The sequence below is a fragment of the Carlito syrichta genome, unplaced genomic scaffold (assembly GCF_000164805.1).
Source record: "Carlito syrichta isolate Samal-C Ts95f unplaced genomic scaffold, Tarsius_syrichta-2.0.1 Scaffold311707, whole genome shotgun sequence".
Lineage (NCBI taxonomy): Eukaryota > Metazoa > Chordata > Mammalia > Primates > Tarsiidae > Carlito > Carlito syrichta.
The window spans coordinates 64,882-89,012 of NW_007255803.1; the positions used below are offsets into that span (position 1 = coordinate 64,882).

The following is a 24,131-nucleotide window of genomic DNA, read 5'->3' on the forward strand; positions in this document are numbered from 1 at the left end:
CCCAGCAGGTCGAGGCTGCGGTGGCCGGAAGTGGCCACTGCACTCCAGTCTGGGCGACAGAGTGAGACTCCAACTCTAAATAAATAGATAAATAGATAAATAAATAAATAAATAAATAAAAATAAATGCTAAATCCATTACCAGTAACTCCCCCTCTGCCGTTTCTACCATTTCTCCTCCTCTATCCAACCCCTAAAAACCACTAATCTACTTTCTGTCTCTGTGAATTTGCCTATTCTAGATGTTTCATACAAATGGTATTTTTCAGTATGTGCCCTTTTGTGTCTGGTTTCTTTTATGGTTCATCCATATTGTATAAGCACTTCATTCCTTTTTATGATTAAATAACATTCATTGTGTGGATAGTCCACATATTGTTTATCCGCTCATCAGTTGATACACATTTGGTTTGTTTCCTCTTTTGGGCTATTATAAAATAATGCTTCTGTGAATATTCATGTACAGGTTTTTGTATGACATATGTTTTTAATTATCTTGGGTATATACCTAATAGCAGAATTGCTAGATCACATTGTAACTCTGTGTTTAACTTTTTTTTTTTTTTTTTTGAGTTGGAGTCTCACTCTGTCGCCTAGACTGGAGTGCAGTGGCAGGCTCCTGGTCACTGCAGCCTCGACCTGTTGGGCTCCAGCTATCCTTCCGCCTCAGCCTTCCAAGTAGCTGGAACTACAGGTGCACGCTACCACACCCGGCTAATTTTTTTGATTTACTGTGGAGATGAGGTCTGGCCAAGTTGCCCAGGCGGATCTCGAACCTGCGGGCTCAGGCAATTCACTCACCTCGGCCTCCCAAAGCACGGGTGTGTTTAACTTTTTGAAGAACTCAAAAGTGTTTTCCAGTGACTATACCATTTTACATTCCTACCAGCAATGTATGAGGGTACTAGTTTCTCCTCATCTTGTCACCGCTTGTTATTGTCTGCCTTTTTTATTGTAGCTAGTCTGTTGGGTATACAATGTTATCTTAAATCAGAGTCTCACTCTGTCACCCATACTGGAGTGCAATTGCACGCTCATGCTCACCACACCCTTAACCTCCCAGGCTCAGATGATCCTTTCTCCTGAGCCTCCTGAGTAGCTGGTGCTACAGGTACGTGCCACCATGCCTTGTTAATTTTTTGATGTTTTGTAGAGACAAGGTCTTGCTATATTACCCAGGCTGGCCTTGAACTCCTGGGCTTAAGCAATCCTCTTGCCTTGGCCTACCAAAGTGCTGGGATTACAGGTATGAGACACTGTGCCCAGTCTTGAGCATCTTTTCATGTGGCCGTGTGTGTGTGTGTGTGTGTGTGTGTGTGTGTGTGTGTGTTTGCATCTGTCTACTTTGGAGAAATAACTTTTCAAATCCTTTGCCCATTTTTAATTGAGTTGTCTTTATTATTGGGTAAGAATTCTTATATATTCTGGCTAGTGATTCCTTTAAGATATATGGTTTCAAACATTTTCTCTCATTTTATGGGTTTTCACTTGTTTTGTTTTGGTAGAGACAGGGTCTTGCTGTGTTGCCCAGTCTGGTCCCGAACTCCTGGGCTCAAGTCATCCTTCAGCCTCAGCCTCTCAAAGTGCTGCAATTACAAATACATGAGCTAACACATGCCCAGCCACTTTTCACTTTCTTGAAGCACAAAAGTTTTAATTTTTATGAAGTCCAGGCTATCTGTTTTTTCTTTTTCTTGCATGTGCTTTTGGTGTAAAAAAATATTGCATGTGCTTGCATGTGTAAAAAAATATTGTCTAATTCAGAGTTGAGATTTATGCATATTTTTTCTAAGAGTTTTATAGTTTAGCTCTTACATTTAGGTCTTTGATAACATTTCGTATTACTTTTTGTGTAAGGTGTGAAGTAGAGATCCAATTTCATTCTTTTGCATGTGGAAATCCATCTCTACTACCATTTATTGAAAAGGCTATTCTCTCTCCAACTGAATGGTCTTGGTACCTTTGTGGAAAATCAATTGACTATAAATGTAAGAGTTAATTTTGGAACTCACAGTTGTTCCATTGATCCATACGTCTATCCTTGTGTCAGTACCACACAGTAGTTTTATAATAAGTTTTGAAATCAGGACACATTAATTCTCCAACTTTTTTCTTCTTTTTCAAGATTATTGTGGCTGTTCTTAGCCTCTTTTATTTCCATATGAATTTTAGGATTAGCCTGTCATTTTCCCCAAAAAAGGCAGCTGAAATTTTAATAGGGATTTCATTGATTCTGTAGATGAGTTTGGGGAATATTACCATCTTAACAATATTAAGTCTTCCAATCCCTGAACAGGAAATATCTTTGCATTTTTTAGATGTTTTTAATTCTTTCAATGACATTTATTTATTCAGAGTCAGGGTGTCACTCTGTTGTCCAGGCTTGAGTGCATTGGCACAATCATACCCACTGCAGCCTCAGCCTCAACCACCTGGGCTCAGGCGATCCTTTTGCCTAGGCCTCCCATTAGCTGAGACTACAGGCACACACCACCACATCCAGCTAATTTTTGTTTATTTATTTCTGTAGAGACAAAGGCTCACTATGTTGCCTAGACTGGTCTCAAACACCTGGTCTCAAGCAGTCCTCTTGCCTCATCCTTCCAAAGTGCTGAAATTATAGGCATGAGCCACTGCACCCAGCCTCGATGACATTTTATAACATTTAGTGTATAGGTCTTACACTTTTTTTGTTAAGTTGATTTTCTAAGTATTTAAAATATTTTGATACCTTTGTAAATGAAAGTGTTCTTAACTTCATTATCAAATTAGTTATTACTATAGTGTTTAAAAATACAGTTGATTTCTGTATTGTATACTACAATTTTGCTGAACTCTTTTATCATCTCTAATAGTTTTTTGCTGATTCCTTAGAATTTTTTATATACAAGATTGTGTCTTCTATAAGTAGAGATACCTCTTCCTTTTCAATTTGGAAACATTTGTTTTATTTTCTTGCTTAGTTTCCCTGGCTAGAACCTCCTGTACCATGTTAAATAGAAATCATTAGAGTGGACATCTTATTTGTTGTTACTAAGGAGAAAGCTTTTGGTCTTTCACGATTGACTGTGATGTTAACCTGTGGAGTTTTCATAAATGGTCTTTACCAGGTTGAAGATGTTTCTATTCTTAGTTTGTGGTTTTTGTTTTTGGGTTGTTGGTTTTTTTTTTCCATGAAAGAATGTTGGATTTTGTCAAATGCCATTTTTCTAACTTTTAAGATGATTTTAATTTTTAGTCCTTTGTTAATATTGTGTATTATGTTGATTGATTTTTGTATGTTGAACCAACTTTGCATTCTTGCAATAAATCCCACTAGCAGGGTATATAATCTTGTTGTATATGTTGCTAGATTTGGGTTGTTAGTATTTTGTTGAGATCTTTACATTAATATTCTTAAGTGATATTAGTCTGTAGTTTCTTGCATTGCCTTTGTCTGATTTTTGTGTCAGAGTAATTTAAGAAAACATTTTAATGTATAGTAAATTGAAACCTTTTTTTCTCCTACAGAAAATGATCCACAGTCTATTTCTCATAAACTGTTCCGGTGACATATTTTTAGAGAAGCACTGGAAAAGTGTTGTGAGCCAGTCTGTCTGTGATTATTTCTTTGAAGCTCAGGAGAAAGCTGCTGATGTTGAAAATGTACCACCTGTCATTTCAACACCTCACCACTACCTCATTAGTATCTACCGGGATAAGCTCTTCTTTGTGTCTGTCATACAGACTGAAGTGCCACCTCTCTTTGTAATTGAGTTCCTACATCGAGTTGCTGACACTTTTCAGGTTGGTTATTCATCAAACCTTTCTAACTTAAATTGCCTATGTTAACTGGAGGTGAGATGTGATCATATTATTTATCAGTTTTTTATATTTATTCTGTGTCTCTCTTTTTAAGTAAGCATAAGTTCATAAACTCTTTTCTATAGGACATATAATAGCACACATAGTTGCTGTGCTCAATTTTTTTTTTTTATTTTTTTTTTGAGTTGGAGTCTCACTCTGTCACCCAGACTGGAGTGCAGTGGCCGCTGCCAGCCACCGCAGCCTCGACCTGCTGGGCTCCGGCGATCCTTCCGCCTCAGCCTTCCGAGTAGTCGGAATTACAGGCATGCGCTACCACGCCCAGCTGATTTTTTGATTTATTGTAGAGATGAGGTCTCGCTGCCCAGGCGGGTCTCGAACCCACGGGCTCAGGCAATCCACTCACCTCAGCCTCCCAAAGGCACGGGATTACAGGCTGAGCCACCGAGCCCGGCTTTCAATATTTTTTTATATGTGTTACAAATTACAGATGGCCCTCTATATCTGTGGATTCTATATCCATGAATTCAACCCAGCTCAGATTGAAAATATTTGCAAAAAAATGCATCTGTACTAAACATGTACCGACTTTTTCCTGTAATTATCTGAATAATACAGTGTAACAACTATTTACATGGAATTTATATTGTATTAGGTATTATAAGTAATCTATAAGTGATTTAAAGTATACAGGAGCATGTGCATAAGTGTATGCAAATACAGTGCCATTTTGTGTCAGGAACTTGAGCATTATGAATTTCAGTATACCCAGGGATTCCTGAAACCAACCCCCACAAATCCAAGAAATAACTGTATCATCAGTAAACAATAGTGCCCCCTCCAACTAAAGTTCTTTAGATGGTCCCAAGATTTTTATTGCTTATAAACTCTTCAGTATTTACATTTTATTGACAATTTAAACTTCTACATGTGTATTTTGGGGTAGTTAATTAGGGCAAATGAATCTTATAGCTCACATCCCAGTTTAATGTTTCAGTGCTTTCTGGCATAATATGTAGTGGGAATTCAGTTCAATCTTAAAATATTAAGAAAATATTGAAAAACAATATTAAGACTTTAGTGGAAGTTTTACTCCGTTGTGTTACATATTTTCAGCATCTTAACAATGAATTACACTACCATAAGTTTATTCTTCAGAACAAAAAGCATTCAGCAAGCCTTTCTTCATGCCTTCCATTATGCAATATTATGTATATTTTATTAGGACTACTTTGGTGAGTGTTCAGAGGCTGCAATTAAGGACAATGTGGTTATAGTGTATGAACTCTTGGAAGAAATGTTGGACAATGGATTTCCACTGGCTACTGAATCTAACATTTTGAAAGAACTGATTAAACCACCAACAATTCTACGTTCTGTTGTCAACTCTATTACAGGTAACATGAAAGCATACTGTACTAGAAACTGAGCAATTAAACTTTTGTAAACAACTCATTGTTGCTTATAGTCTATCTGACAGATTATTAAGTTAGTTCAATTTAGCCAGAATTGAAGTTACTGGTAATGTTAAAATGCATGTACTATATATTTCTTTTCATGGAAAGAGACTAGGTCTCAAATGAAAAATAACTTCTGGTTATTACTCTTTTTTTTTTCTACAAGACCACAAAAAATATTATTACCATTATTTAATACTAAATAATAAGACTGAATAAATTAGCCCAGTTTACTCTAAAGAAAGCCAGTATATAAGGCCATTTAGAAGAGCATCTAAGCCGGGCTCAGTGGCTCAGCCTGTAATCCCACGCCTTTGGGAGGCTGAGGTGAGTGGATTGCCTGAGCCCGCAGGTTCACGACCCGCCTGGGCAGGCAAGACCTCATCTCTACAATAAATCAAAAATTAGCCGGGCGTGGTAGCGCGTGCCTGTAGTTCCAGCTACTTGGAAGGCTGAGGCGGAAGGATCGCCGGAGCCCAGCAGGTCGAGGCTGTGGTGGCCATGAGCATGCCACTGCACTCCAGCCTGGGCGACAGAGTAAGACTCTGACTCAAAAAAAAAAAAAAATGGCATTATGGGAGTCAGGCATGGTGGCTCATGTCTGTAATCTCAGCACTTTGGGAGGCTGAGGCAAGAGGTTTGCTTGAGGCCAGGAGTTAAAGACCAGCATAAACAACATAATCTCTCTACAACCTAGTCTCTCTGCAAAAATTTTTTAAAAATTAGCCAGGTGTAGTGACACACATCTATAATCCTAGCTCCTCAGGAGGCTGAGGCAAAAGAATCACCTGAGCCCAGAAGCTTGAGGCTGCAATGAGCTGTGATTGAGCCACTGCCTTCCAGCCTGGGCAGAGTGAGACCTGAACTCAAAAATAAAATAATGTAACTGACATGCTGCTGCCCCACATTTACTAGAGTACAGAAAATTTAAGACTCTTCACCACAGAATATGTACTATCTCCTCCAAGTCTTTGTTTTTATACATGCAGAGGCTGTATTAAAATATAACAAAATAGGAACTTATTTTACTTGTGAGATCTCATGCATTGTGAGTCTTGTACTTATAAGTTTCCAATTGGGCCTAATTCTTAACTATAGCTAGAATTTAAGCATATCCAGATGACAATATTCTTTTGGAAGTATTAAAGTCTTTTAAAGAAAAATGTCTATGAAATGTTATATACCACTCCAACTACACTGCCCACCATTGTAAATCACAGTTCAGTGCATTGACCTAAAAATGGATTGAGAGAGGCCTATAAAAACAAGATCATTTAGCAACTCTGTATTCATCTTCTGTGCAAGGGTGACTGTTAGGAGAACTCAAAAAAGATAACGTAGTGTATATGCTCCTAAAACACTCTGACTGAGACACTGGAGAAAAAAAAAGTCCAAATACATAAATAACAGTGTAAGACTGTAATTTTTTTTTTTTTTAATTGGAGTCTTACTTTGTTGCCCAGACTGGAGGGCAGTGGCACACTCACGGCCACCGCAGCCTCGGCCTGCTGGACTCAGGTGATCCTTCCACCTCAGCCTTCCAAGTAGCTGGAACTACAGGCATGCACCATCATGCCCGACTAATTTTTCTTGATTTATTGTAGAGATGAGCTCTCGTCAGGTTGCCCAGGCTGGTCTTGAACCCATGGGCTCAGGCAATCCTCTCACTTCAGCCTCCCAAAGTGCTGGGATTATAGGCATGAGCTACCGCACCTGGCCACAGTATTAGACTTTAGAAAGCAGTTCCATACTTCACAAATAATGTAGTGACGTTAGAAAGTACGCATGATATACTATTAAGTGGAAAAACCAGCACAAAACCATAAAAAAGTATTCTTACATATAAGCATTCACAGACAAAAAAAGTTCGAAAATATTTACAGTGATTATTTTCAGCTAAGGGAATACAGATTATCTTTATTTTTGCTTTAGGCTTTCTAATTTTCCAAAATAATTATGTAATTCCTAGTCAGAAAAAAGTTACTAAGATATAAATTATAAAAAATAATATAGATTCATAAGGCAGTATTATAAAGTTCTAGAGAATGGTTCAGTAGATGTAATATTCCCTCCTGAACTGTAGTGGCTCACAGGCTACTTTGGAGAATCAGTAGAATTCAGGAAGAGAGGAAGGAATAAGAGCATTCTTCATAGATGGAACTGAATGAGAAAAAGCACACATGAAGTGAAAAACCATGAGTTAAATTAATCCCTTCAACAGAAACAGAGCTGTTTTTCAGAAGTTAGAGATAAAATTTAAAAGTTGAGAAAGTCCTTGAAAGCTATTCTATTTAGCTTTTATCATAAAACAAGTGAGGAAATATTGAAGGTTTTTGGCCAGAAAGATAACATGGTTAAAGTAGTGTTTTTTGAAAATTCTTCTAGAAGGCAACAGGTTGGAGGTATGAATACCAACCATAGGTAAATTACAAAATTGTTGATACAGTATGATTGTAACTATTTTTTAAAGTGCAATTTTTTTAAGGTAAAATTATCAAAGTAGAAAAAAAAACAGTGAAACCTGCTTATGTTGGAAATGTTTAGAGAAATGCATCAAAATTTTTTTTAAAAGCACTTTCTGAACGTTCTGGGTTTTTTTGGTTTTTGGTTTTTTGGGTTTTTTGGTTAAGCAGGTACTACTTTTAAATTGGAAATGTAAATTAACCAAAATGTTAAGTAAGTCACAACTAGGATATATATTTTGGACAACCAGACTTATTTTTATGTGTTTGTCAGTTTACCAGGAAATTAGCCAGATATCGAACATTAGCTATATTGCAGCCAATATGGATGTGCCAACCTAAAATGAGAGAAGGCCAGAGTATGTTCTTCATTCCATTCACTCCACTGAGACCTACTTGGCAGCATTTCATGTAAAATTAAGCTGAATACTGAAAGGCCTAGTTATAACTCTGTATTCTCAGTGGAGGCATTTTATCGACAAAGTTTTGAAACAACCAACCTCTTTTTTCATCAGTGGCAGCAGGATGAGATTCTGTTGTTGAGCCACTAGAATTAGGTTAGGTTACTGTTAACACACAGGAAGCAAAAGATAAGTAAATGAATTTAACCTGGATTGGCAGGTAGACAGAGGGCCACATGGCCTATTTCTGTCTTCTAGAAATTTGATCATGTTGGTATGGATATTTCTCTAACAATTCTGCAGTCCATCCACAACTTCAATGAAGAAAAATCCAAACACTGAAGAAGCAACTAAAGCATTTTTTTTTTCTGATAATAGCTTTTCTGATGACCATTTTGTACATGAGCTTTGCTTTCTTTTTTTCCGGTATCTAGGCAGTAGTAATGTTGGGGATACACTCCCCACTGGGCAGCTGTCCAACATCCCATGGCGCCGGGCAGGGGTAAAGTATACAAACAATGAAGCCTATTTTGATGTCGTTGAAGAAATAGATGCAATTATAGATAAATCAGGTAATTGTGTGCATGTGGCTTTATTTGGGGAAAAACAATTCAGCTGACACAGATGAATAGAAAATTAAAATCCCTTGGCAGTGTGGTTTCAGTGGAAACGCATTTGTTTTCTAATGATTTTGAGATCTGTGTATTTTGTCCAGAGATTACATATAATTTTTATAGCCACTAGTTAAGATCTTCCAAACATTCGTAAATCAGAATTCGTGATGCCTTACTTTAAGCCAATTATTACCCTGTACACCTCTCCTTCTTGCTATTTATTCATTCTAACATTGCATATCTACCATATACTATACTTTTGCTACCACTTTATGTGCAGCATACCTACTAAAGGTGCCTTTTTGATTATCTTTTTAACCAAAGAGAACAACAATAGTACTCTATTAGAATAAAATTTTATTATTAAAAACATCTAGTCCTACCCTTACATTTTATACAAAAGGAAACTGAAGCTCAGAAGGGTTAAGTCAACTGCTCAAGGTCACGCAACTAGTTAACAGGTGATGTTGACTTATTGTGAATTATAGCCAACATATTTTCTTCAGTGAGTATTCTTTTCATTATAACATTCCTTCTTACAGAATAATAGATTTTCTATGATGGCTCCTATTTCTTAAAAGTTAACAAGTAGTTTAATCTGTTTCATAAGAAACTTGCTTCATTTTTAAATTCTATTAAAAATGTTTTTAAATCATATCCAGTAGTCTTACAAGGTTGACTCTATAAAAGAGACAGTTTAATTTTCCTTAGAACTGTCATATTCCAACCAGGCACAGGGGCTGTGCCTGTAGTCCCAGATACTCAGGTGGCTGAGGCAGAAGGATTGCTTGAGCCCAGTAGTTCAAGACCAGCCTGACAATACAGCAAGACTCTTATCTATTAAAAAAAAAAAAAAAAAAGAATTCTCATAGTCCAACCAGAGTTAGGTACAGATCATGGCATTCTAAAGAAGCTGTCTGAACTGGTGTAATAGATCCTCTTTCCAGTGACCCGTTAATAGAGGCACAAAGCCTCAGTAAGTCTGACACCCAGTGGGTATCTCCATTACTCCAGATATAGTGATAGCTCTAGTAAAGACCCAGATTTCATTGATGTTATCTCCCTTTTTATTTTTTTCTGCAGGATCTACAGTCTTTGCAGAAATTCAGGGAGTCATTGACGCTTGCATTAAACTATCTGGAATGCCTGATCTCTCCCTTTCTTTCATGGTAAATTTTGTTCTTCTGTAGCCCCTTACATGCCTAATACATGTGAAGTACTAAATGAAATTATAAATTCTGAGATGTTTGTATCTTAGATTGCTACTACAGCTTCCCAAGACAGTTGATGAGCATGATCTTCATGGAAAGGTTGAAGAGAGGTCTTTACCAAGTGTACCAGAAATGACTTAAAATTGGCTGGCTTCCACAAATCTCCAGAATCATCCTTACAGTTTGTCCTGACTTTAAGTTCTTTGGACCTCAGTTTTTTCATCTATGAGATGGAAATTTTACTACTTGCCTTTCCTCCCTCATAGAGGGCTATTGAAATTCAAATAAAATAATGTATACAAGATATTTGCCAACTTTAAAGCACTGTGAAACTATAAGGTTGTATCGATATGGTTATAGTAAACTCTCACATGACTGCTTTATCTTTAGGGAACATATTAATTTCCCATAGTATCTGAGTAGATTTGCCATATTCATTATACTCTATGAATACCGCTTGTCTTGTGTTTCCTGGCAGAACCCAAGGCTTCTGGATGATGTCAGCTTCCACCCCTGCATCCGGTTCAAGCGTTGGGAATCTGAAAGAGTTTTGTCTTTTATTCCTCCAGATGGAAATTTCCGGCTCATATCATACCGTGTCAGCTCACAAAAGTATGTTAATGCATCAACCAGAATTTGCCATCATGCATATCAGTGTGCTGAGAACTCATCTTTCCCTGTTCATTCTGACGGTTGGGAGTACTTGAGTTCATCATCACAATGGCTCCCCAAAGACCCAGTGAGAACTGGTGAAAATAAGTGCCTCAAATAATCAGTATACCTTGAATCTAAGAATGCAAAGCAGTAATAAATTATAGTAAAATCTGTAGCTGAGAGCAAACATTTTTCAACCATGCATAATCTGCCATAATTTTTCCATAATTTTTCCCTGGTCTGTAGACTTTGTGCCTAACAGAAGGAGACAGGCCTACCTGTAGCTCCCCAGGACATTCCCCAACTTGCCTGCTTCAAGTCACTTTTTTCTGCTTTGAATTTTAAAGGAAAATTTAGTGTTGTAGGTTGTAGCTAGCTTGTCCCTTGCACATATCAGAAGTTATTTCAGTAAAATCAGGACAGGACTCAAAAGCAAAGGAATTGTTTTTAAACTAGGGTCATTATCCCCCATTGTTTATGCTGTTATTAAACTTAAAGAGAAATTTCTCTCTTGATTTGTATACTTGTTGCCAATAAATCATACAGTTCCTAGCACAGTGGTACCAGAACAACTCCCCCTTGTGCAGATGCTGAGTCTGCAGTTCTGGAGGTACAGTCAGTCGTCCTTCAATAGACTTGGAGGATTGCTTCCAGGATCCCCTGCAGATACCAAAATCAGCAGAGCTCAAATCCCTTACATAAAATGGCATAGTGCTTGCATATAATCTACTCACTTCCTCCCAATACTTTTTAAATCATCTCTAAATTATAATACTTAATATAGTATAAATGCTATGTAGTTATACCATATTGGCTTTTTATTTGTATTATTTTTTATTGTTGTATTGTTATTTTTATTGGGGTTTTAAAAGCATATTTTCAGTCTGAATTTGGTTGAATTTCAAATTGTAGAACTGCAGATACAGAGGGCTGACTCCGTAGAGTCCTGTTGGGAGTTAGAGGCAGGGTAGGATACTTTGGACGAAGGTTTTCAGGCCATTTCTGAAACTATCCCATGCCATTCATTGTGTGTGCTTTTGTGTCTGTTTCTCTTTTTAGTCTAGTGGCAATACCAGTATATGTGAAGCACAGTATCAGTTTTAAGGAGAACAGTTCTTGTGGAAGATTTGATATAACAATTGGACCAAAGCAGAATATGGGAAAAACTATTGAAGGAATTACAGTGACAGTTCACATGCCAAAAGTTGTGCTAAATATGAACTTGACGCCAACACAAGGCAGCTATACATTTGATCCAGTCACCAAGGTACAGCCACTTCAAATCAAGAGTGAGCAAGTGTTCCTGCAATCTATTTTGTGATTTCAGGGAGAGGGACAAAAGGAACAGTTTAACATCTTGTTTAAAACTAAAGTTCTTACCAAAATGTAGAGAGCATTCTATGCTGTGCTCCTATAACTGGCTGCAAAGGGAATTCCTCATCTACTACTGAGTAGATGAACAGAAAAGTAAGATTCATTCTGTCTTTTCTCTCAGAGTATGCCGTTATTCATTCATTGGTAATCCAGAGACTCACTTTACTATCTAATGAGAAAGAAGTCGTAAAATCATTTTTAAAAAGAATATTATTTGGATATAAGAACATATAATGAGCTAGGCATGGTGGCTTACACCTATAATCCCAGTACTTTGGGAGGTGGAGATGAGAGACTGCCTGAACCCAGGGATTCGAAACCAGCCTGGGCAACTTGTTGAGACCTCATCTCTACAACAAATTAAAATATTAGCCAGGAATGGTGGCATGAGCCTGTAGTTCCATCTACTTGGAAAGTGGAGGCAGAAGGATTGCCTGAGCATAGCAGGTCAGGGCTGTGGTAGTCGTTATCATGCCACTGCACTCCAGCCTGGACAACAGTGAGACTCCAACTCAGAAAAAAAGAAGATATAATGATACACTATTATTAAATTTTCTATAGAAATTGAACATTAAGACGTTTTTCTTTCTTTTTAATTTAAAAGCATCATTGTTCGCCAGGTGCAGTGGCACACGCCTGTAATCTCAGCTACTTGGGCGGCTGAGGCAGGAGGATTGCTTTATCTCAGGAGTTTGAGACCAGCCGGAGCAACACAGCAATATCCCTTTCTTTTTTTTTTTTTAAAGGCATCTTTTCATACTCTTTCACAGAGTATGTCGGCTAAGAAAGTTGCTTCCTCACCCTACTTAAACATGCTTCTAGCAGAGTTTTCAGAGAAATGTTAAAAGATTATTTTCTCTCAATTTCCTGCTTGGATAGAATACATGTGTTTTTGTTTGTTTTGTTTTGTTTTGTTTAACAGCAGAGTCATTGAGCTGCATTATAAAATGAAAAGGCTGTGGGGTTTTTTTGAGTCAAGGTCTCAATCTGTTGCCCAGACTAAATCCTCCCACCTTATAGGTGGGAGCCACTGTACCTGGTCAAAAAGTTGCATTTTTGAATAAAGTCATAGAATATTAAGGATCACTTACGCCAGGCCTTAGAATTCAAAGTACCTCCCCAGAGACCATACAGGACTGAGAAGAAGAGCTCCATCCAGACCCCAGGCCCTTTACCCCAGCTTCACTTGTAACACTTTTGCTTTCTCATCATTGAGTTTCCACACTAAAGATTTCACTTGAACAAAAGCTTCCATAACTAAAAATTTAAAACACAAATTTAGGCTGAGTACAGTGGCTCACACCTGTAATCCCAGCACTTTAGGTCTTGAGGTAGGAGGATCTCTTGAGACCAGAAGTTCAAGAACCAGCCTGAGCAATATAGCGAGACCCTGTCTTTATAAAAAATTAAAAATTGGCCAAGCATGGTGGATGGCACATGCCTGTAGTCCTACCTACTTAGGAGGCTGAGGCAAGATGATTACCTAAGCCCAGAAGTTCAAGGCTGCAGTAAGGTATGATCACACCACTGTACTCCAGACTGGGCGACAGAGACGCCTATCTCAAAAAATAAACTAAAAATAAAAACACCAATTTACTCTTCTTGTTTTACAGAAAATTTAACAGGCCCAGAGAGAAGTAGTGAAGATGGTATAATGAAAAGAACATTTGAAATGAGAAGGCCTTAGGTTCAAATCCCAACCTTGCCTTTAACTAGCTATTTGACCTTGAGCAAGTCATTTGATCTCTGAGCCTTAATTTCCTCATTTGTAAATATGAGACAGCTACTCCACAGGCCGCTGTGAGATCACATGAATAGTGCTAAGCACAGTGCTAATCCAAAAGTAAATGCTCAACAAGCATTGATTCTCCACCCTTACTCCCCATTCATAGTCACAGAGCTAGTGGTAAACTCGTAGATCCCAGGTCTACCAAAAACTTATGGTGTCTTTGAACCTTGTCTTTGATCATTTTTGCCTTTAACAGTGGTTCAGATTGGTACTGATTTTATGTCTTTTTAAGGTACTAACATGGGATGTGGGAAAAATTACTCCACAAAAACTCCCAAGTCTTAAAGGACTGGTAAATCTACAGTCTGGAGCGCCCAAGCCAGAAGAGAATCCAAGCCTCAACATACAGTTCAAGATTCAGCAGCTTGCTATTTCAGGTAAGGTTAAGTCTGACTTGTGTTTAAGGATAATTGAGTTTGCTGAGCTCAATTATTAGGAGCTTAGAAGAATAACAAATGTTCCTTCTCTAAAAGGAGCAACTGTTCCATTTTGCCTCACTGGACTTGGAAGCCAGTCTCCCAGGCACCATTAATTTTGGAAAATACCTCATTTCACACAACTTTCCTTCACCTTCCCTCATTCAAACACCAAAGAGGGAGCCATTCTTTTTAGGAGACAGCATCTCATTCTGTTGCCCAGGCTGAAGTGCAGTGGCTCAAACGTAGACCATTGTAACCTCCAATCCTAGGCTCAGGTGATCCTTCCACCTCAGCCTCCTGAGAAGTTGAGACTACAGGAACATGCCACAAAGCCCAACTCATTTTTAAAAATTTTTTGTAAAGACAGGATCTCACTGTTGTCCAGCCTGGCCTTAAGTGATTATCTCACCTTGGCCTTCCAAAGTGCTGGGATTATAGGCATGGGCCACCGTGCCTGACCAAGTCATTCATATTTACAGAAAATAAAATTACTCTTAACAGGTATTCCCTGCCTACAGGGAAATCTTAACTAAAACCATACCCCCACAGAGCAATAATTTGTAAAGGGTAGAAGAGACATTACTTCCAAATGTTAACACTGGTTAATGACAGATTTACCATAAAATGCTCATTGCTAACATTGTATTAGTTGTTGTGACTGAGATAATGATAATTCCTTTTCATTCGTTTTGACACAGGCTTAAAAGTAAACCGCTTGGACATGTATGGGGAGAAGTATAAGCCATTTAAAGGAGTCAAATATGTCACAAAAGCTGGAAAGTTCCAAGTGAGGACATGAGAAGAGGCCAAAATTCCTCAAGATCCATTTGTTTTCCAAGTGTCATTACAATTTATTACTATTAGGTACCAAGTGGGTGGGAATGCATATTCTAGTTAAAGCATTTGTGTCAAGCTACACATCACTAACAGAGTTGCTTAGTAATCAATGTAGGGTTCTTAAGAAGCTTTAAGCTAAGGAAACTTTTCTAATGACTTAGCTTATTTTGTATATTTTCACTTAGGAAGATTTTGAAGGTGATTTCTTCCATAAGGTGGGTACCATCTGGACACTGCACATTTAACGGTAAAGGCAGAAAGCTACAGTGATAACCTTGCTGCTAAAACAAGTTGACTGGTCTCATCCAGCAGGAGGTATCTTAGTCTGTGATGAGATGTGTCAGGTGCAGCCAAATGTCACACCTTCTGATCTTAGCCATCCCAAATCAGTATCTGTCCCAAAAGAAGGAATCCCACCCCCACCCCAGAAGTTTACAAAACAACTGCCTCTTCAAGTGTTTGCCTTATTCAGCTTTTCACTTGTGCCATTAAGCAAGCACTGTAGCAAAAGCCACTTCTTCATGGCCCTGGCAGGGAGCATTGCTGCTCTGTGCTCCATTCTCACTGCACTTGGCATCGTATTTTTTATAAATAAGATTTTTATGTAAAGCTCAGATTTTGATTTACAGGGACCTTGCTGCAGTAAATACCATCTCATTTTGTGCCACTGGTTTCAGCTGTTAAGACAGTAAAACTCATTTGTAACAAAAGGGCAAATGCTTTATTAAGAGAGTAAAAGGGAATACTACTTCTGCTTTTAGGAAATTATTGCAAGCACAAGCATTTGCACTTTTAAGCAAATTAAAGTAGTAAAAAAGAAACTTGAGTGAAATTTTTGCCATCTTCATGTCTCATAAAGCTCATGCAACACTACTTATAGTTAGGCTAAATTTCTCATGTTCCAGTCCAACAAAAGGAGGAAAATGTGCCTGCCTCACCATCATTGGTCTCTTAGTCTTCTTTCCTTTTTGTTATTCTTAAGGTGTTGAATTTGCTTGCATCCCATGTCATTAGGAAAAATTCCCTTTTCAAACTGTGTGCTTCCCAAGACTATAGTCATAGATGCCTTCCCAAAACTATTGTCATAATTGTCACTGGAATGTTTAAACATCTCTACTGTACTGACAAAATACATGGCAATGCATTATAATGAGGCAGAAACAAAATCCTCAGTAACATTGATGATACCACACTGATCATCATGGTTGGAAAGTCAGTAAACAGTTTTGTCATTTCACTCAACTTCATTGCGTTATTTCATTCAACTTTATAGGCTGATAATCCTTGCTCAGTTATTGTCCTCATTAGACTTGAAGAAATGGAGAAAGATTGAAAATTGCTTGTTCTTCATGTATCCTCCTTGTTCTGACTTGTGCTATTAGTTTTCTTCTTGTGGCTCCATTATTTTCTTCTTTTAATCTTCTCCGCTTGTAACTCTTTTTCCCTTATCATGCTAAGGATAACCCTTATATTCATCCCATTTATGCTGCCAAGGGCTAGTGGTTGGTGCTGGTACAGAAAGCCCAGAATAAAGCAGCATTCTTAAATTTGCCTGTCTAGGGTACCCCACTCTGCCTTTCATCTAATAAGAAAGGCTACTTACACGTTTCTAGCATAACCAGTCTCAGATTCGCAGCTAAAGACAAAATGTTGCCACATATTTATTCTTTTTGCCTAAGGTTGGTTACCCAGTTAAATTGCTTTTCATTTTTAATGGTTTACTCTTCAGAGTTCTTACCTCAAAAGAGCAATCAGAACATTTGCTTTTCTTTCTGCAGAACTCCTAATGTCAATAATCCATACTGGACTGTCCAGTTTTCCTCTTGTGTTCTGTTCTTTTCTATCCAAACAGAATGTATGCCAACAGTTTCTTGCCTCTAGCAATTTCTGCTAAAATGTCCAACTAGACTATTTCCTTTTACAGTTAAATTATTGTATTTATTAATTTGATAGAATACATTAAATCATTTCTCTAGCTCTGGTTATACTATCAATAAAAAGATGAAAGCAACAAGTTGATGTTTTTAGCTTCACTGTTGATCACATTCTCTCATATGGGCAAGGCTCAGCATCAGAGCAGGCTAAAACATGATCAGATTTTCTTCTGTATTATGACGTGAGCTGTAAGGATTGCTGCACATCATTTCCAAGTGCTCCTTTCCTAACCTCCGTATGTCAGCAGCCATTCATACTTCAAGCATTACCCTTCTGGCCACAGATCAAGATATAAGTGATCAAAAACTACCTTTCCTACCACTACTCATAATGATATGTGAATACTTAGTAATAGTGGAATGTTTTCCAAGCACAGAGTTATAGCTAATCCCAGAATATTCCTTTTTCTCTAAGTTCATGACAGAATATTTCCCAAAAGCAAATGAAGTAGATGATTATTTACTGCATAAGGGAGTTACCTTCATTTTATTTTATTCAAAGGGAGTTCATCTGATGGGTTCATTCCTTACGTGGTACTACAGAAGAACCCTTGAAAAATACTAGTCCTATTGTCCTTACGGCAATTGATTTGAGAAAACAACTATAATGCAACAGGACGGCGGTTACCAGTTAACATATGGTTAGTAGCAAAAATAAGAGTTTTAGAGATTGCTAATTCAGTAGCCTTGGCTATTTTTCCTCTAACTCAAATAGGCTGGAATCTGCCTCTATAGTCAGCTACTTTTCTAAGATAAAGCAATGAGAAAAGTGGTTGGCAACACTGAATATCACCCTTTAATGATATTTACCCTTTCCAGATCTAGAAAGTCAGACAAAAACAGTGATGTTCCACTTGACCCCAAGAAGCTGCTCCTATTTTCAGTGCTTCCTCAAAGAAGACTGTGTCCCCAAAACCTAGCTCTGCCTTATAGCTCAGGTGGATTCCAGACAACCCTACGATTGGGTTTTGGAACCTTAAAAAATAGACCTATGGTACTCCTGCACACTTAGCAACTTTAGCTTTTCAGAAGACAGTGACAGTCTCCATGGATAGCTAGAATCTCCTAAGATGACAGACTACTTCTGACTGCTTTCTGCCTATCGTTAGCCTTTGTCACTTCCATTCCTTCTAGTATATAATCCTCAAAGTTGTCCTTTATCACACAGATCCTCATTAAATATATTACCTTTGATTTCTTCTTCTAATACAGTATTTGGATTAAATAAAAATCTTTAGTTTCCAGATCTTGAGGGTTAGTTTCATTGGCTATTCTTCAAAACAAAGGAGAAACCTGACCCAAAGATTCTTGCTAAAATAACATATCCATTATTTAAAGCATTATTTATACAAATGCATTTTATTTTAAACAGAACAAAAGAAGAGGCAGAAAATATTTGCATATAACAAATCCTAGCTTATAAATGTAGTTTTTAGTGGTGATATCTCTAATTATCATTCAGGGATTTTTTTTTTTTAATTTGTTTCACTGTGTCTTGAGCACTGACATCAGAGAAAAGCACATCTGGCATAAGTGTAAACCAGTGTCTCAGACCACTGGAAGAACTTAGAAAGCAAACATGATTTTTCTTACTTCCTCTAAATAATCTTTAGTAAAACAAAGGTGATCTTTGGCATAGATTCATACTTTAAAGGCATTAATATTGCATTTATATCAGATGAGCAACTAGACAAATATGCTGAGGGCCTTGAAACTAATCTTTATCTGTTAAAAGGAAACAGGAAGCCTGAGTGTGCAGGACCACCTTAAGACAAGTTTTTTGCATTTGATATCGGGTTCTAACACACATTGGGCATGGGAAGGAAGGACATTCAGGTAAGGGTTCTTATTACTCCTTTACTCATCTGGTTCTGGCTTTGGGAAGAAATGTGGTTACATGTGCTGGGGAATACTTAGCAGTGATATAGTGCAAAAAAGGAAAAACTGTCCTCTCAATTTACCTAATAGGAAACTTACTATGGCTATAATTAAATATTATACCCATTACTCTTTTGAGCAATTGTATTTGGGAAAGGATGCAAAGGGCTTGGTTGTAATTGACTGAAGAGAGGTAGAAATTACAGAAGAGTGTTTCCCATTGATTCATCCCCAGCAGCACCAGAATTCTAGTCTGCAGATACTACTCTCCCTTAGGCAGGAGGTGTCCTTCAGACAGGATTGCTTTTCCATTAAACACTCTTGAGGGGCAAGCCGTAATTCTTAGGGCTGAGTTTCCAAAGGATAAAAAGAATCTCAAAATTACAGATGAACAAACACATATCTTTAAAATCTTCTTTAGGGTGTGGGAAAGGACTACAAAAACCAGGAACAGGAAACATGATTTGGTTAAAAATTAAATGCAGCATTTCAGCTCAGAATGAACAATTAAGAGCTAAGAATGAATGGTAAGGCCTCAGCACAGTCTGCAGGCAGTGACAAAGCACAGAGTGCCTAGGAGTGGCCCTGCTGAGAAAATGGGCAGGGCTACACCCTGGCTACTCTGCTCCCCCAATGGCAGAGAGCACCAGGACACAGTGTGTTTGTGGGATGGCTACCTTGGCGGGCCAAGACAGAGTACGGGACAGGAAGTTTCCCTAGCACAGACATTGCTCAGGGGCATGGTAAATACAGAATCATGTGATTCTGTTATATCCTCCTGACAGTGAACTATATACTGTGGGAAACTAGGACTAAATAGGAGAAGGGCAGGAAATGCATCCAGACCCCATATGCTGGGGCTCCCCAGAGGCCACCTTTCCCTGCAGCAGTGAAGCCCACTTCTGAAAAGGACCCAGGTAGCACAACCCAGAAAAGGCAGGCAGGCTCGGCAGCAACATGGAAAACACAAAACAATTTTTGGAGGCACAGTGATTTCCTTCTTAACTGATATGCCTGGGTCCTGGGAGAAAGGAAGGATGAATGGGGGCCAGGGAAAGGGAGACAGGGAAATATTCCCTTGGGAACAAGGGCAGAGCAGGGTGTCTGGCTAGTGTTCACTCTTGGATTCTGAGCTTATGTGAAGTCCATGGGCTAGAAGCCCAGTCTGCCTATTGGAATACAATGTGCACAAGTATAACTGTGTTTGAGAATACAGGCTTTATACGGAGACATATTTCAAAGTGTCCATGAAAAAAAGAGTATAAATGTTTCTAATGTGAAGAGGGCTCCCTTCCTTTCTGATGTGTCAGGCCAGGATGTGGCTTTCAACCCCCAGCAACTCTGGGTGGCTCCTGGGGACTTGGATCATTTTCCTTCTGTTTAGGAGGAGTCGCTGTGCCAACCAGGTCCAACTAGGTTCCTACTGGTACCAGGGAGTCTTTCTAACCCAGCGCAGTGTAAATCCAGCATCTGTTCGGATTTTGATTGAAGCGGCTTCTGCTTCTCGCACAGTCTCCTTCACAGACTGCATGAGGTTCTGGGCATTATGAACCAGCATCTCTGTGGCCTGCAAGGAAAGAGGTACTCTACATTACTCGAAGTCCCTTATGCAGCCCTGCCTCCAAAACAGGTTTAAGCCAAGACTGGACTGCAGTTAACCCCACTGGTATCTGGCATCCCTCATACTTGATCACATCACTGGTGGTTTAGCCGAATCGCCAAAAAGAACCCAGAACTGGGCCAAATGATTGTATACTGTGCCTTCAGATGGTCTATAGCATGTGCTCTTTCTAGGTCTTCAAACATGCTCCTCCCTCAGGACTCTTGCTTTACATCTAACTAGAAATGTTCTTTCCTCAAGTATCCCATGGCTTCCCCCTCACCTCCCTTTAGATCTTTGCTCAATTGTCACCTTGGTGAGGCCTTCCCTGCTCACATTATTTTAAATCACACGCTACCTCTCTAACTCCCAGCATTCCTCACCTACTAATTCTTTCTTCATTTTTCCCCATTGAACCTATCATCACTAACTGATATGCTATATATTTTACCTAAGTTGTTTGGGGTTTTTTGTTTTATCTGTTTCCACACTAAAACAAGCTCCACAGAGTAGAGATGTTTATCAGTTTTGTTCACTGTTGTACCCCGGTGTCTAGGATGGTGCCTGGCCCAGAAGAGATATTTTATAAATACTAACTAATGAATTTTTAAATAACCAAATAAACAAGCCAACCAAGCAACCAACCACCATATAAATCCATGAAAATCTAAACAAGTTAATCTTCCATACACACAAACTTATAGGACTGAGATCACATTCTACCATAAAAAGTCAGGGAACTTAGCATTAGCTAAGAAATTCTTAACTATTTTTGAGTCATAGATCCTGATATGAAGACTGAAAGCTTCCCCAGAAAAATGCTCACGTGCATAAGATTTATGCACACAATTTCAGAAGGTTCACAGGCTCTGAGAGATAGAATTCCTGATCTTTTTACTTGGTCAGCAAAGGGACCCAAGGCCCAGAAAGCTTCAGAGGTTTGGCAACCAGACTCACATAATATAGTCAGAATGAGGACTCAAGATATCTGAGACATAATCCCGTGTTGTTTTTTTCATTCTACCACACTGACAGTCTCTACCATTTTTTAACGGAATATTTTGCTGGTTAACTGATTAATCATATGATTAGGCCTGAATCTCTGAGTCTTATTCTTCCTTCCCCATTTTTTTTCACCTTTCTTTTCTTTGGGCAGAAGAGATCCCATGACAGGGAAACAGCCTAATACCCAAACCCTGCATAGACTAGTATGGAAGTTAGGTTTGAAAATACACTTCCCCATTGTTTAGGAGAAAAGAAAGTTAGGGTGAGAGTTTGGGGATTAGAATATGGTAGTGGAAGCAACAATAATGGTACCAAGAAGAGTGGTATCCTCATTTCCTCTAAAGTGCCCCAGCCTCTGTCTCCCCACCTAGAGATCAGAAACAGTTGTTCTGCCAAACTATGTGTGAGTTCCACAAGAGTAGAGATTGTGTCTCTTAATTTTTTTTTTAACTCCCTTAACACCTACTATGGTACTTCATGCATACCCTATGTATGATAAGCCCAACAAAAGATATGCTGCCTACCATAAAAAGAAAGCAGGGCTGGGCTGGGTGGCTCAGCCTGTAATCCCAGCACTTTGGGAGGCCAAGACGAGTGGATTGCCTGAGCCCATGGGTTCAAGACCAGCCCAAGCAACCTGGCAAAACCTGTCTCTACAATAAAGCCATAATTCGCCAGGCATGGTAGCACATGCCTGTAATTATGGCTACTTGGACACCCGAGGCAGAAGGATCACTGGAGCCCAGCAGGTCAACGCTGGGGTAGCTGTGAGTGTGCCACTGCACTACAACCTGGGTGACGGAGTGAGACTTCAACTCAAAAAAAGAAAAAGAAGAAAGTGGGACTATGGCTCAGAGCAGTACCTACCTGAAGGGAAATAAGGAGAGGAAGCAGTACTCAGATGAGTTTTCTGAAAGACCTGGGCCACAATTCCACGAGGGAGGGAAGAAGGACAGACTCCAAGAAGTAACTGCCACAGTACAGGCAAGAAGCACGGCTTAAGAAAGCCTTTTCACTATCCTTAGTCTATCTCTGTCAGAGAATCCCAAAGAGAATACAAGAGAAGCACCTCCTTAGAGCTGTTATTTCAGTCTCAGCATAGGCCTAACCCATGCCCCTGAAAATCCTGTACTGTTTTATCCTTCCTGAGACACTAATCACTTAGCTGGAAAGCAGACATTCTCTCCAGACAAAAAAATGGGGTGAATGGGCACTGGAAGCTTCAAGAAAGCCAAACTTATTCTGGGGGAAAGAACTGAGTAGAGTCCTAACTGCCACTGATCCTAAGGGTTACTCCAGACATTTAACCTCCCTACACCTCAATTTCCCATCTGTAAAATGAGAAAGGTATACAAGAGCTTTACTTTCAATTCCAAACTTCCTTTTTTTTGAGTCAGAGTCTCACTCTCACCCAGGCTAGAGTGCAGTGGCATGATCACAGCTCACTGCAGCCTCATTTCCTAGGCTCAAGCAATCCTCCCACTTCAGCGTTCCAAGTAGCTGAGACTACACATGGACTCAGCTAATTTATTTTTTTTTTATTGAGATGAGGTCTCACTATTGCTCAGGCATTTCAGACTCCTGGGCTCAAGCAATCCTAACTAGGCCTCCCAAAGTGCTAGGATTACAGGTATAAACCACAGTGCCTGGCTGTTTTTGTTTTGTTTTGTTTTGTTTTGGGGAGGTGGTTTGAGATAGAGGTCTCACTGCGTTACCCAGGCTGGTCTTGTACTCCTACACTCAAACAATCCTCCTACCTCACCCTCCCATGGAGCTGAGACTACTCACACACACCACACCCAGCTAGTTTTTTTGTATTTTTTATACAAAGTCTCACTATGTTGCCCAGGCTGTTCTCAAAACTCCTGGCTCAAGCAATCATCCCACCTCAGCCTCCCCAAGTGCTAGAACTACAGGCATGAGCCACAGTGCCCGGGCTCTTTTTTTTTCTTTTGAGATGGGGGTCTCGCTGTGTTGTCCAGGTTGGTCTCGTACTCCTGCGCTCAAGTGATCCTTCCACCTCAGCCTCCCAAATAGCTGGGACTATAGGCACGTACCACCACACCCAGCTGCGAGTTCCAAATTTCTGATGCATGTCTCCAACACAGACTCTCCCCCCTCCTAGAGAGTCTAAGCATCCATCCCACATCCTGAATACTCGAATCAGAGGTAAAATTTCTCCAAAGCTTTGCACTGCTGCAAAACGGCATAGAAGCTGCTAGCAAGAAACCAACATCAGCAGATACGTACCTGCTCAGACTCCTCATCGCTGATGTTGGTTCGGCCCAGCATGGTGGCCTTCACCGTGGACAGGATTTTGAGCTGGGTGCTTATGGTTGGAATTCGCTCACATACCTAAAGAGAAAGTTTAACTTGGTATGTTTCCATGTTTGCCTTCTCATATTCTCCTTGAGGGCAAGACTTTTCCACCTCTGTGTTCCCAGTAGCTGGCACACAGAAGGCACTCAAAAACTTAGCAGCAGGGTTCTGCTTGCTTTCTCCCTTGGGTCAGTACAGTACAGGTTGGTCCAGAAACAGAAACATTCATATTTTTTCAATATTATTTCATTTTATTAGAAAGTAAACTTTCCTGAATCTCTCTTTTCTAAATACATATGTGTCTTCCCCCTTTCCGCTGTTTGTTCCCCAGGAAGTACCCTTCCTCCCCCTACTCACTCTCTCTCCTGCCTTTC

At 39.2% G+C, this 24,131-nt stretch overlaps 2 protein-coding genes across 4 annotated transcripts in view; one reads left to right on the top strand and one right to left on the bottom strand.

Annotated features, from left to right (window-relative positions):
• Positions 1–17,040, top strand: part of AP3M1 (adaptor related protein complex 3 mu 1 subunit) — a 27,001-nt gene extending 9,961 nt beyond the window's left edge. The window contains exons 2-9 of one of the 3 annotated variants that reach the window (XM_021718012.1): positions 3,510–3,785; positions 5,029–5,200; positions 8,558–8,695; positions 9,821–9,906; positions 10,427–10,560; positions 11,662–11,869; positions 13,998–14,142; positions 14,883–17,040. In XM_021718012.1, coding sequence (XP_021573687.1) covers positions 3,513–3,785; positions 5,029–5,200; positions 8,558–8,695; positions 9,821–9,906; positions 10,427–10,560; positions 11,662–11,869; positions 13,998–14,142; positions 14,883–14,983 — 1,257 coding nt within the window. In that variant the 5' untranslated portion in view covers positions 3,510–3,512 and the 3' untranslated portion in view covers positions 14,984–17,040. The remainder of the gene's footprint in view (positions 1–3,509; positions 3,786–5,028; positions 5,201–8,557; positions 8,696–9,820; positions 9,907–10,426; positions 10,561–11,661; positions 11,870–13,997; positions 14,143–14,882) is intronic. The other 2 variants (XM_021718014.1, XM_021718013.1) reach the window with 2 other exon arrangements.
• Positions 17,041–18,298: 1,258 nt separating this feature from the next.
• VCL (vinculin) overlaps positions 18,299–24,131 on the bottom strand; it is a 76,625-nt gene continuing 70,792 nt past the window's right edge. Inside the window, exons 19-21 of the mRNA XM_021718008.1 lie at positions 23,689–23,793; positions 20,157–20,400; positions 18,299–20,104 (exon numbers count right to left, since the gene is read on the bottom strand). Coding sequence (XP_021573683.1) covers positions 20,254–20,400; positions 23,689–23,793 — 252 coding nt within the window. The 3' untranslated portion in view covers positions 18,299–20,104; positions 20,157–20,253. The remainder of the gene's footprint in view (positions 20,105–20,156; positions 20,401–23,688; positions 23,794–24,131) is intronic.